The sequence below is a fragment of the Somniosus microcephalus genome, chromosome 18, assembly GCF_052327205.1.
Source record: "Somniosus microcephalus isolate GS21.2 chromosome 18, FLI_Smic_1.0, whole genome shotgun sequence".
NCBI classification, from domain to species: Eukaryota; Metazoa; Chordata; class Chondrichthyes; order Squaliformes; family Somniosidae; genus Somniosus; species Somniosus microcephalus.
The window spans coordinates 3,211,348-3,226,222 of NC_141004.1; the positions used below are offsets into that span (position 1 = coordinate 3,211,348).

General features: G+C 43.4%; 1 protein-coding gene across 3 annotated transcripts in view; it reads right to left on the reverse strand.

Moving 5' to 3' along the window:
- Window positions 1–1,099: 1,099 nt before the first annotated feature.
- LOC147104980 (polyadenylate-binding protein-interacting protein 2-like) overlaps window positions 1,100–14,875 on the reverse strand; it is a 62,711-nt gene continuing 48,935 nt past the window's right edge. For all 3 annotated transcript variants that reach the window (XM_086010971.1, XM_086010969.1, XM_086010970.1), the window contains exons 4-5: window positions 9,903–10,076; window positions 1,100–7,462 (exon numbers count right to left, since the gene is read on the reverse strand). In XM_086010971.1, the coding sequence (XP_085867097.1) occupies window positions 7,406–7,462; window positions 9,903–10,076 (231 nt within the window). In that variant the 3' untranslated portion in view covers window positions 1,100–7,405. The remainder of the gene's footprint in view (window positions 7,463–9,902; window positions 10,077–14,875) is intronic.

Sequence of the window (14,875 nt, forward strand, 5' to 3'; positions counted from 1 at the left end):
GAACCCGATGTACAGGTCGCATCTACCCCAGAAACAGTAGCATCGGAAGCTGATGAACCAACCGACGACAGGGGGCCAGAATCGCCTCCGCACCAAGAGCAAGACACTCGGGAAAGGCGCTATCCAGAAAGGATCAGGAAGCCTCCCCAAAGACTGAATATATAAATAGACTATTTTCAGCTAATGTTGCATGTTAAAAGTGTTAATTGTAATTAGTTTGATATTTAATTGTTAAATGAGTGTTATGGTACTGTTAATCTAAAAGGGGAGGAATTGTAACCTTTAAGGGGGGAACTACTTTTTACAGCTCATGTATACTGCAGTACCGGCAGTGACCACACCTGTATATAGCAGAGTAGTAATCTGTACAGACCAGTTCCAGCGTGAGCCACGTTGAGTAAACACCTGTTATACCGTTCTCCCGCAGTCTGTGTCTTATTATACACAGACACAACACAGCCTACCCAATCTTTCCTCATAGCTAAAATACTTACAAATACTTGCCTGTTGGACAAATACACCAAGCACTTGAAAACACATAAACGGGTACCAGGGGATGAAGACACCTACTGAATATCCAACACTGGCATTTAAAAATAAACAGGATTCCGTTCAACATAGCAAAAGAACTTGACTGCTAATTGTTTTAATTTTTTTTTTGTGAGTGCTTGGATTTGTAATGCTCTTATGTGATAGAGGTTGTTAAGGTTATGAAAGGGTTTGATAAAACTAGGGGCCATAAGACGGTCACTAATAAATCCAATCGGGAATTCAGGAGAAACTTCTTTACCCAGAGTGGTGAGAATGTGGAACTCGCTACCACAGGGAGTGGTTGAGAGGAATAGCATAGATGCATTTATGGGGAAGCTAGATAAACACGAGGGAGAAAGGAATAGGTTATGCTAATCGGGTTAGATGAAGAGGGAAGGGAGGAGGATTGTGTGGAGCATAAACACCGGCATGGACCAGTTGGGCCGAATGGCCTGTTTCTGTGCTGTAAATTCTATGATCGACTTCTTGACATCGGCAATGGTTACAGTTTTGTATCTGCAAAATACTTCCTTTCTATAAACAGTTCAAGAAAAACAGACTAAACAAATTTGTAAATTACAAAGTTTATTCCACACTTGTGTCAGATAATTAACAATAAACAAAGGCTATACATCCGCAAACACAATCGGATAATGCCCTTGTCTCGACAAAATGCTGAGAACTCAATTTTTAATACAGAAATGGTATTAATACAGAAATATGCTGGCAACTGTGGTTTAAACAGATTTTACCCCAGGAGTGATCCAACCCATAAACTACCAGGTAGCAAAATGGCAACAATGATACCGTATAACTGAATTTTAATGGGGCAAGAACCCACTGCTAGTGATACACAGCAGCAATTTAAGAACCTGAATAGGGCTGTTTGGGGATTGAGGGGGCAGGGCCAAAGGGAAATTCATGCTGGAATAGATCCTGGATAATTCCCAGAAAGGGAAAGGGGGAGCCGGGGGGGGGCAGGGAATTGAGATACAAGGTTCCCCCAGCTCACCTCCTGGAAATCAGTTATGGAGTGGCATTGGTAGATGTCTAGGAGCCATTCGGGGAGCTAGGCTTGTGCTGCATTTTAATGTCGGTGCACCTCAGCCAGTAGGATTCCTAGGGTTCAATCTACCAGATGCCACCTTAGGTAAATCCTCACCAGCCAAGCTGGTCTGTCATTTGGACTGGATTTGAAGATTGAGCCTCAGCGCAGCAAAACGGAGCGTTTAGGAAAACAAAAATCAGTTAAATAATGGGACGTTACCCTGCCCCGCGTGCATAGTGGTGGTGCTAGACCTTTCCAAAAGAATGAACAAAATAAGTCACACACAATACGTTCCAATGTTCAACTGAGGTTTTCCATGTTAAAACTTAAATATTTTGGTTTTACAAGCTTGTATACTGTTTAACAGGATGATTCTTCAATTTTTCCCCTGTTTTGGCCATGATTGGTTTGTAATAATTTTGACATAAGAGACTTGCATTTAAGAAAGACTTGCATTTCTACAGCACCTTTCACGACCTCAGGACGTCCCAAAGCGCTTTACAGCCAATGAAGTATTTTTGAAATATAGTCACTGTTGTAATGTATCTCCAGATGCAAAGATGGGGGTTTTCCAAATGTTCTGCTCCAGCAATGAACTAAAACAACTTCCCCCTTCCCTTAAATGTCTTAAGTGCCCATTGTCCCAAGCAAAATGCAATTCTAAAATAAAATTTAGTTAGTAAGCTAACACAAAGGGAAAAGGGACCAGAACTCTAGCACCAGTGCCAATTATTCCATTTACACAGCAAAGTTTGGAAATGTGAAGCCAGAGGCTTCAAGAGGCCCAGAACTTTAACACTGTCCTGACAAGTCCAGCAGTCTTGCATTCTAGTTTACTCTGTTCCCCCCCCCCCCGCCCACATACAGGCAACCCTTGATGGAAAATGTGAATAATTGCACACAAATATATATCGAATGCATGGAGTAACCAGGATAATGGCAGTACATGGAACTGCTGTTAGTCCCCACATGGTTTATCTGCAAAAAAAATCAGGAAGTAAAGCTGGTATGTATATCCTTGCACTGTTAAACATCAGCCCCCCATCACACACTGTCCTGTTCTAAAGCACCAGCTCCTCCTCTAGGAAAGGGGTTACCGCTCAACTCTTGTACTCGCAAGCAGTAAACAGTCAGCAGTGATGTACGTGAACCATAGTACTGAATTGGAGTGAAAAAACTTTTATCCATAATGCAGCTTACCATTAAGTTGCTACAAGACTGATTAAATCCTAAGGGGTAACTTGTAACCTATTTGCAATTCATAAAAACACCAATTTCAAAATGCGTGTGTTGAAAGACAAAAATAACCTCCTCTCTTTTCCCCTGAAATCTTAGAGAAAATGGAAGGCCAAGTGTGGGATGGGACAGGGTGTTCCCTCATTGGAGATCTCATTTGTTTCTGGTTTTCAAAACATGGGCACAAATAGGAACGATACAAGAGCTAATGACTGCGGCTGTACAAGAGTTCCACAATTCTCAGAAGAATCCTGGTTACATCTTGGAACAGCCAGGTATGAAACTGGGTGGTGGGGCAGTGTAGGCCATGAGGGGTACAAAAACTGGATTTCCTTGGGCAGAACCTCGTTACTCCACAGATGTTAAGTTGGCAGCTACGCAGGGGTGCAGCGAAGAGGGGGCGGGTAAAGAGAGGAGAAATACCTGCCAATTTGCCAAATAAGTTTCCAAATAGCCACAAGAACCTAATGTACCCAAGTAAACCTGGCTAATGTTACAGTCTGCGGTTGCATTAACAATTCTTTGGATGACTATTGGAAACTTTAAAAAAATATTTTAACAGACGAGAGACTTCCTCAGACTTAACATACGGCAAATCGAACCCTTCTGCTATTCAGAGAAGATACCCATGGTCCTATATGGGTTTGCTCCATTCATCTCGATGCTCCAAATCCCAGTTATTACTGGACCAGAGAAACCTAACTTTGGGACAATTCTCAATTGGCCACAATTGGTAGTCTCCCAATTAAAGATTCAAGATGGCTGGGGGGGGGGGGGGGAATGATTGTTTTAAACCCAACGTACACTAATCTAGTTTCAAGTGCAGCACCCTGTCTCCCTGCAGACAGTGTCTGATGAAAGCAGCAGAAACTCTTTCCTGACCTCCTTCAATACACAATTCAGAGAATGTGTTATGATGAATTTGTTCCCCCTGAAAGTTCATGATTTGTGACAATATATTGGAATAATCCACAACTGGACAAACATCAGCAACACCCCATTTTTCTCCTTTTGGGAAGACAGGTAGGCAGAGTGAAATAAACAGTATTGATTAAAATTAACAGCCCCAGGAAAAAAAAATAAAAAACCCAATTATTTAAACCGAGGTTAGTATTAAAAAAAGACAAAAGATTTAAACTAAGGGATAAATTGTCATATCAGAACTTCCCCACTTCTAAAGACACCCACCTTCCCCATTCCAATTTTAATCATCTTCTCACCTGAAGGCACCGACTCATGCTGGAATATAGTCTGTCAGTGCTGGAAGAACTCAAGTACCTCAAGCGACCATTCTTCATAGAGGCCCAACATCAATCAGAAGCAGACTATTGAACTGTGGAGGTCAACACAGCTGAACCTGATCACGCTTCATCCAACCATTCACATACTCTTCCGCCAAGACTGGACAGAGATCAACAGATGGATCCCATATTGATTTTTTTCTTCTTTAGCTTAGGGGTTCAGAGCCAACAGTAACACATCCATTGCTACTCCCTCTGCGGAGATCAACTAACTTGACACATGCCGAGAATCAATTCTAGGGCCTGCTCTGTATCATTTAGTGCGGGCAGTGCCTTTAATCACTGGGCCACCAAGAGACCAAAACTCATTCTTTACCCCCAGATCGTAGCTGCCAATCCTCCAGATTGATGGGATTGAGGTTCCTGCTCCAGGCTAAAGGTCCTAAACAAAATAAGCACGGGGCAGTCTCAGCCAGTTTATGATGGGCAATTCAGCAGCAACTTCACTCAGAGGATAAGTTTGGGGAAGGGGAATGTCACACTGGCGCAAAGCAGGGGTGTGTGTGGTTCTAATGAAGGCATGCTGTAACTGAAGCGCGGGGGTGGGGGTGGGGGCAGCATCTGGCCTACATTATAAACTGACCCAGAAGTGCTTAATGCGGACGTGGGATGGTGAAAGTAGAAGTGTTCCATTTCTCCAAGCACTAATCCACCTTGAGCAAAAAACAGAACAGAAGCCAGCCACCACTCCATGTGTGGTAGGACAGCAGGGGGGGGAAATTTAAAGTGTCACCTCAAAACAGAGACTCAACTACCACATCCTTCCATCTTAAAGGGTCAAGAGCTGGGTGTCAGTATGATAGAAATATCATCCACCCAGTCTATAAAAAAAAGTTGGTTTCTAATAGTGTTAGTGAGGGATACGTTATACAGAAGATATTTATAAGGCTCATTAATGACAGCACTGAAGTGTTGCTGTTTAATAGGGCAGTGAGGGAGCCACAAACAAATGCATTATGCCAAAATCTGAAATACTGTATAACAGCATATAAAAAAAGGTTCATTTATTAAAGCATCTATAATGGGAATTTCCACTATCTCTGCAAATTCAGAACCACAGGGGCAGGTGGGAGAGAGGAGAGAGTAACACAGACTGTTAGTATGCAATTATCATGGAAATTGCCAAAGCATTTCACAGTAGTGATTGCATCCTAGAAGACTGAATTCCTCTCATCACACTGCAGCCACAAAAAAAAAACTTTCAAAGTTTGTGGTAACAGTTGGCTGCAACAGGAAATTGGAGCAATAAAAATATTTTAAAAGTTTTTTTTTGAATGGGGGGAAAACTAAGATTAAATTATTAGTAATAAAATACATTTTTGTTAATATAAACTGACACAAGGCTCAGGAAGAAATACAGCAACTTCAATATCTGAAAACCTAGGAGAACTGTTGGGGCTAAAAACTCCACCGGTTCAGGGCCTGCATGGTTTTAAGGGAAGGGGCGTTAGGAAAAGTCAAGTCCGGCCTGCACAAAATTGATGAATTCATAGAAAATTCCAATGCTGCAGTACCCAATTTCACCCACTGGAGAGCATTTTCCCAGCACCAAAATGCAGAAACCAATGACAGAAGCACGAAGGTTTCCCCCCGCCAGCCACACTAATGTTGGATTGGATTAATTAGAAACTTTCGCAAAAGGAAACTGGCAGTCAGAAATAAGTTCTTTTTCCAAATTGGAAATTGTTCCACTCCCTCACACACCTATTTCTGTGCCTGGTGACGGATTATCAGGAACTTTGTGTGAATTTAATTAACAAAGTGAGCTTCAGAACTTAAGCTACAATTCCATTCCCTCCCACTAAAACACAACGTGCCCCAAAAAAAGTGGCAACCCTACTTAAATCAGGGTATCCGCCAAACCACTTCCACACCACCAGGTCCTGAACCTGCACATCTCCATCACCCAAAGAATTTATTCATGATCTTTTTAAAAACCACATTCAAACCCTGGAACTTCCTAACTTTCCACTGGCCAAAGCTGTAGAAGAGTAGCCATGTACCTTATTGTTTTCTTAAAATAAAAATCTACTTTCCAGTACTTTTTTTTTTTCCGCACTCACTTGCCCTCGAGACCAAAAAAGAAAAAACAAATCCGAGCTTTGAAAGGAGCATCATCATCTTCCCAGGGAGAGAGAGCGAGAGAGAGGCTGGAACAGTGGTGCCATTTTCACCATCGAGACAAGACACAAGCGATGACTGTTTTTGCAAAAACGGAAGTGAGCTGGATCACCTGGTCAGGCGTTTGTTGGATAAAAAGCTCTTTGCTGAGCACTTGTGGACTCTGTAACCTGGGCAACTTTTCGTCACGCCCGCACCCCCCCCCCCCCCCACCGCCCCAACCCCCACTAAGTGTGAAAAGTGCAACCCAATTTTTTTTGTCGGTAAAGGATTTCCCCACACAACCTCATTCTAAACAAACAGCATCCCTTTTTTTTTTTGTTAGCCCATTTGGGCTGCGCGTTAAAAAAAAAACCCCGAAAGATAACATATACTGTATATATAAAATATTACAATATGCATTGTAACATATTTAGCCTCTACAGCTTTACTGCTAGTTTCAATGTTATTTTAGAAGGAAAATCTTGTAGACCATAAAATTGACTACCTGTAATGGTAGTGGTAATACTGTAATCTGTTATAGCTGTTCTACATTCCCCCCCTTGTGAGGCTCTCGTAACAGGGAAGAGGGAAGTTTATGATCAGGCAGCAAAATAGCCAAAGGCTGTGCGTGCGTTGGGTTCCAGCAGTTTGTAGCTATTCAATTCTTTTAGAATCAATTTTTTTTTGGCAAAGTGCTTTTGTTATTTCGCTAAAGCCAATTTTTAATTTCTTTTTTTTTTAAAAAAAAGGATACTGTCACTTTAAATTCATCTTTCATGAGATACGAAGTACCCTAAACTGAGCAGGTTCTGGCATCGGGTTCAATTCACCTCCTTCCCCACCCGCCAAGCCACGGAACCAGTCGTTTTAAGAAACAGACCCATCGTGATACGCGGCAGACGGAATGCTGTACACCAGCAAAGGTATGCCGACTTGACCTTGCACGTATCGGAAAGTGTGAAAGGGCCGAGCTTTTTTGTTGTTGCAATGAAGCCGAACCAAGCCAAAAAAAAAAACATTAAATCTAAACAAGTCTTGGGTTGGGGAGAGGGAGAGGGTGGGTAATCCAATAGCATCTATAACAAATAGGCCCTCCTAAAAAGTGACTCGCTTCACAGTGTTCAGAAATTTGTATTTTTTTTGTTGCTTCCTCCAGCAGAGGGCAGCCTGCAAGACTCTCAGAATTTCAGTACTTCACTCCAGGAACAAATTCCTTGGCGTCAGGATTCAGAGTGCTTTTACTCTAGAGGCAAGAAAGAGGAAAAATAAAGACATGTTTAGGTTAATACAGTCGCAAGAGACAATTAAAAAAAAAATAAACTGCACAAACAGCTGGCAACAACACCACCCTGAACTATGAAGAGGAAAAAGATCATCAGGGGGTCCCAATGGAGTGGATTGCTATTCAGTGCTGCCCTGCTGGAAAGTGAGCATATTCAGTTAAGTGAGGGCAGGATCTGGCATAGCTGTGATACCCGAGGACTGAACAGCTTGTTGAGACTTAAGGGGGATCCCACATGAAGAATAGCTTCTTGTGCAAGATGACAGCGGATGCTTGGCACTGATGGAAACACAAGAACAGGAGGAGGCCGTTGAGCCCCTCGAGCCTGTTCCGCCACCTTTCAATCAGATCGCGGCTGATCTGTACCTCAACTCCATTTAAACGCTTTTGCTGCATATCCCCGGATACCCTTATCTAACGAAAACCTATTGATCTCAATCCTGAAAATTTCAATTATTCTAGCATCCACAGTCTTTTGGGACGCAAGTTCCAGATTTTCACTAGCCTTTGTGTGGAAAAAGTGCTTCCTGATTTCACTCCTTAATGGCCTAGCTCGAATTTTAAAATTATGTCCCTTGTTCTGGATTCCTCCACCGGAGGAAACAGCTTCTCCGTATCTACCCCATCGAACGGCTTTTATCATTTTAAACACCTTGATTAGATCATCCAAGGAGACGAGAGGAAAGGAGGAAAATTGGCAGAAAACAATGTACTTAGGAACATAAAAAAGTACTGGACCGGAAAAAAGACTATGCAGTCCATATAGCTGGTCCCAAAAACTACTCTCTCTATAATAATATTATATGGGGATATGGGGAGAAGGCAGGGACAGGGTACTGAATTTGAATGATCAGCCATGATCGCATTGAATGGCGGAGCAGGCTCGAGGGGCCGAATGGCCTACTCCTGCTCCTATCTTCTATGTTTCTACATAAACACACACACAGGAAACTCTTCTTTATCTGGCACCAACGGGACCGGCGTGGTGCCGGTTTATCAAAAAGCCCGGATTACAGAGAGTTATAGTTAAAAGGTAGGAGAGCTCCGTACACAGCAACAAATCCAGGCTTCCCTGTTGCTTAGCAACATGTGCAGGAACCCCGGCCACAGACCAAGCGTCCCTGTTGCTTAGCAACAAGTGCAGAAACCCCCGATTACACAGCCAAGAATCAAGAAATGGCCACTAATATGAAGAAAAACTTAACTGAATCTACTCCTGAATTTTGCCGGTTAACCGAGGTTTCCGGTTGTTTGGGTGCCGGTAAATCAAGAGTTTCCTGTACATTCATTCCCACTCAAGCTGATCCCTCCAGTGCCTCCCAGGACAGTCCAATCTTCACATCATCATTAAACTGTTTGGGCACTTCAGTCTTCCAGGTTTAAGCCTGCCCCCCCCCCCCCCCCCACCGTTGTTTGGTTTCTGTCTTCTTGCACTATCTTTCAGCTGATCATAGAGGCTAGAAGGCATGAAATGCTGGTTGCTGTGAAGCATATTGCTTGGGGGTATGAGATAGCAATTCTGGGTGATCCGTTTACCGATTCCTCTCCCCTTTTTTTCGTGTAAGAAAGCACCCAACCGTCACACTGCATCGGCTCTCAGCAACAACTGAAAACGTATTGCTTTTTTTTGAAGTCACAAACGGTAACCAATATGCTGAACTGCAGTGCCAGCAATATTCTACTCTGCTACCGTGGAAGTTGTACATTTTTATAGTATTTTTAAAAACATGGCTGTTGATATAGTCGTCACTTTTCCCCTTTTTAATGTTTATATTTTTTCCCCTACTTTAAGTTACCCACCGGGCCTACAATACACATTCCCAACTTGATGGAGCAGGCAATTTGCAGCCAGGTATAAAGGAGTGAACTGGGGCAACTCAGAGTGGGGAAGCACCTGAATTCCTCAGTTTCCTCTAGTGGTAACATTGAGGAGATTGGAAACTTGGAGTGAGATTACAATTCAGGGTATCAGAGGCCCAATACTATATGGTCAATTCCTATCCACCCCCCCCCCTCCAAAAACAAAGCCTCAGCACAAAAATCAAGCATGTATGGGATTTTTAAAGTTAAGTTTAAACGCCAGGCGCATATACTGTCATTTTATTTTTTGTGTGGACATTGTGCAAGTTTCATGGCTGTCGAGTTATCACAAAAATAAAAGCCCAAGCAAATATTTGTCCTCGGAATAATCGAGCATGAGCCAGGCAGAAAGATCAAAACACTAAATTACCAAGTTGCCTTCTGTGAAAATTTGGACCCACAAACTTGTTTAACAATCATATGGAAAGGAAAGTTGTCAGGATAGACAGTGCGCTGATCAGAATGGAAATATTTTTACACTAACGTGGCACACACCAGCCCTTTGTGGGAATGGGCTACATCACCATTCTTTGCTCCTTACCACAAGGTCCTCTGTCTTGCTGCTGTCATTTATGGACAGGCCATTCATTTGTTGTTGCATCTGGTTGATGCCTGGCAAATCCCTCTCTGGAATGAACCATTCCTGGTCCTCCTCATCCAGCATCTCCTGAAAACAACGCTCCAAGAATTCTTCCTCCCATAATTCCTCTTCTACCTGTGGACCACCACAAAATGATGTTAACTATTAAACGCACATGCTAGTTCATTTAATGAGCGTTCTCTATACAAACGCACGGAGTAGAAGTGTATGATGAGTGTACAGGCCTCCAGGTAGCAGCTGCGAAGTGCTAGATTGTATAAATGCAGAGATTAGACAAGCGTGTAGTAAAGGCAGTGTGGTTTTAATGGGGGATTTTAACTTTCATATAGATTGGGATAAGCAGACTAGCTTGTCAGAATGACAGAAATGTAGTGAATTTCTTGAGTGTGTCTGGGATAGTTTTCTACAACAATATGTCCTAGAACCAGCAAAGGGGAATGCCATATTAGATTTAGTAATGAATAATGAACTAGATTCAGTTAACAGCGCAATGGTGCGTGAACATTTATCTAATAGCAATCAAGTTCAATGTAGTGTTTGAAAGGGAGAAACGTGAAACTAAGATTCTAGATTTAGGTAAGGCCGACTTCAACGGGCTGAGACAGAGACTGTCCACAGTAAACTGGGCAAATCTGTTAATAGGTAAAATGACCATCAGTGGGAGTTGTTCAAAAAAAAGAATTTGAGATACCGAATCAGTTTACACCCCTGAAGGGCAAGAGCTCGACTTGCCAAAAAAAAGTAATGGACGAATAAAGAGGTAAGAGACAGCATAAAACTAAAAGAAAAAGCATACAAAAATAGCACAAATCCCAGCGAATGGGAAAGATACAAAGAACAGCGAAGGCTCACAAAACAGTAAGAACTACAAAAAGGGAGAATGAAAAGAAACTTGCAAGGGATATCAAAAATCAGCAGAAAGGATTTTTATAATTATATTAGGAAAAATAGAGGGTGATCAGGAGCAACATTGGCCCCTTGAAAACTGGTATCGGTGATATTGTCAATGATAAGGAAATGACGGACATGTTGAATAATTATTTTGTGTCTATATTTACAGTAGAGGAAGAGGATAGCATACCGAAATCCCAGGGAAACTAATATTGAATCAGGGACAGGGACTCAATAAAATTAACATAAGTAAAATAATAATAAAGAAGAAAATAATAGCACTAAAGAGTGACAAATCCCCAGGACCAGATGGTTTCCATCCCAGGATTTTAAAAGGATGTAGGTGAGCACATTTCAGATGCCCTAGCTATAATCATCTAAAGTACTCTCGATTTAGGAACCGTTCCTTTGGATTGGAAAATTGCGCATGTCACTCCACTATTTAAGAATGGCGAGGGGGGAAACCAGGGAATTATAGACTAACATCTGTTGTCAGGAAATTACTAGTCTATAATTAAGGGTAGGGTGACTGAACACGGTGAAAATTTTCAGCTGATCAGAGCATGGATTTTGAAAGGTAGGTCATGCCTGACAAACCTGATTGAATTTTTTGAAGAGATGACTAAAGTAGTGGACAGGGGAATGTCTATGGATGTTATTTATATGGACTTCCAGAAGGCATTTGATAAAGTCCCACATAAGAGACTAAGGTTAAAGCCCATGGAATTGAAGGCAAATTATCGACCTGGTTAGCAAATTAGATAATGGGCAGGTACTCTAATTGGCAGGATGTGACTAGTGGTGTCCGGCAGGGATCTGTGTTGGGGCCTCAACTATTCACAGTATTTATTAACGACTTAGATGATGGCATAGAAAGCCATATATTCAAATGTGCCGATGACACAAAGTTAGACAGCATTGTAGGCAGTGTAGATGAAAGCATAAAATTACAAAGGGATATTGATAGATTAAGTGAATGGGCAAAACTGTACAAATGGATTTCAATGTAGGTAAATGTGAGGTCGTCTACTTTGGACCTAAAAAGGATAGAACAGGACTCTTTCTAAATGGTGAAAGGCTAAAAACAGTGGAGGTCCACAGAGACTTGGGGTCCAGGTACATAGAGCATTAAAATATCCTGAACAGGTACAGAAAATAATCAAAAAGGCTAATGGAATGCTGGCCTTTATATCTAGAAGACTGGAATACAAGGGGGTAGAAGTTATGCTGCAGCTGTACAAAACCCTGGATAGACCACACCTGGAGCACTGGGAGCAGTTCTGGGCACCACACCTTAGGAAGGATATATTGGCCTTGGAGGGAGTGCAGCGCAGGTTTACCAGAATCATACCCGGACTTCAAGGGTTAAGTTACGAGGAGAGATTACACAAACTAGGGTTGTTTTCCCTAGAATTTAGAAGGTTAAGGGGATATTTGATTCAAGTTTTCAAGCTATTAAGGGGAACAGATAGGGTAGAGAGAGAGAAACTATTTCTGCTGGTTGGGGATTCTAGGACTAGGGGGCAGAGTCTAAAAATTAGAGCCAGACCTTTCAGGAGTGAAGTTAGGAAACACTTCTACACACAAAGGGTGGTAGAAGTTTGGAACTCTCTTCCGCAAACGGCAGTTGATGCTAGATCAATTGTTAATGTTAAATATATCGCTGTTCCTTCATAGTCGCTGGGTCAAAATTCTGGAACTCCCTACCTAACAGCACTATGGGAGTACCTTCACCACACAGACTGCAGCGGTTCGAGGTGGCGGCTCACCACCACCTTCTCAAGGACAATAAGGGATAGGCAATAAATGCTGGCCTTGTCAGTGACACCCACATCCCAGGAACGAATAAAAAAAAGAGATTGATAGATTGTTAACCAAAGGTATTAAGGGATATGGGGCAAGGTAAATGGAGTTCCACCAATGATGGTGGAGCCCAGCACGTGAGTGCAAAAGACAAGGCTGAAGCATTTGCAACCATCTCCAGCCAGAAGTGCCGAGTGGATGATCCATCTAGGCCTCCTCCTGAGGTCCCCACCATCACAGAAGCCAGTCTTCAGACAATTTGATTCACTCTACGTGATATCAAGAAATGGCTGAGTGCACTGGATACAGCAAACATCCCGACAACATCCCGGCTATTGTGCTACAGACTTGCACTCCAGAACTAGCCGCACCTCTAGCCAAGCTGTTCCAGTACAGCTACAACACTGGCATCTATCAGACAGACAATGTGGATAACTGTCCAGGTATGTCCTGTCCACAAAAAGCAGGACAAATCCAACCCGGCCAATTACCACATCAGTCTACTCTCAATCATTAGCAAAGTGATGGAAGGTGTCATCGAAAGGACTATCAAGCAGCACTTACTCGCCAATAACCTGTTCACAGATGCCCAGTTTGGGTTCCGCCAAGACCACTTGGCTCCCGACCTCATTACAGCCTTGGTCCAAACATGGACAAAGGAGCTGAATTCCAGAGGTGGAGGGGGGGGGGGGGGTGGGAGAGTGACTGCCCTTGACATCAAGGCAGCATTTGACCGAGTGTGGCATCAAGGAGCCCTAACAAAACTGAAGTCAATGGGAATCGGGGGTAAAATGCTCCACTTGCTGGAGTCATATATTCAAGAAGGAGCTAAGATATATTTCTTAAGGCTAAAGGGATCAATGGATATGGGGAGAAAGCAGGGACAGGGTACTGAATTTGGATGATCAGCCATGATCTCATTAAATGGCAGAGCAGGCTCGAGGGGCCGAATGGCCTACTCCTGCTCCTTTCTTCTATGTTTCTATACCTAGCACAAAGGAAGATGGTTGTGGTGGTTGAAGGTCAATCATCACAGCCCCAGGACATCACTGCAGGAGTTCCTCAAGGCAGTGTTCTAGGCCCAACCATCTTCAGCTGCTTCATCAATGACCTTCCCTCCAACATAAGGTGAGAAATGGGGATGTTCGCTGATGAATGCACAGTGTTAAGCGCCATTCACAACTCCTCAGATAATGAAGCAGTCCATGCCCGCATGCAACAAGGCCTGGACGACGTTCGGGCTTGGGCTGATAAGTGGCAGGTAACATTCGCGCCACAGAAGTGTCAGGCAATGACTATCACCAACAAGCGAAAGCCTAACCATTTCCCCATGTCATTCAACGGTATTACCATCGCCGAATCCCCCACCATCAACGTCCTGGGGGTCAGCCACATAAATACTGTGGCAACAAGAGCAGATCAGAGGCTAGGTATTCTGCGGTGAGTGTCTCACCTCCTGACTCCCCAAAGCCTTTCCACCATCTACAAGGCACAAGTAAGGAGTGGGATGGAATAGTCTCCACTTGCCTGGATGAGTTCAGCTCCAACAACACTCAAGAAGCTCGACACCATCCACGACAAAGCAGCCTGCTTGACTGGCACCCCATCCACCACCTTAAACATTCACTGGCTCCACCACCGGCGCACCGTGGCTGCAGCGCGTACCATCTACAAGATGCACTGCAGCAACTCGCCAAGGTTTCTTCGGCAGTACCTCCCAAACCCGCGACCTCTTCCACCTAGAAGGACAAGGGCAGCAAGCACATGGGAACACCACCACCTCCAAGTTCCCCATCAAGCCACACACCATCCCGATTTGGAAATATATCGCCGTTCCTTCATTGTTGCCAGGTCAAAATCCTGGAAATCCCTCCCTAATAGCACTGTGGGAGCACCTTCACCCCACGGACTGCAGCGGTTCAAGAAAGCGGCTCAACACCACCTTCTCAAGGGCAATTAGAGATGGGCAATAAATGCTGGCCTTGCCAGTGACGCCCACATCCCATAAACAAATAAAAAAGTTAGGTCACAGGTCAGCCATGATCTCATTGAACAGGCTCCGGGGGCTAAATGGCCTGCTCCTGTTCCTACGTTCCCATGTTCGCTCATAGGAACATTCCTATGTGCGAGTCTGAATATTGTGGTAGGGTGTCACTGGGCAGGGCCCGGCAGAGTTGGCCAGCTACAATTTCTCCAAGCATCAGACAATCAGAAATCAT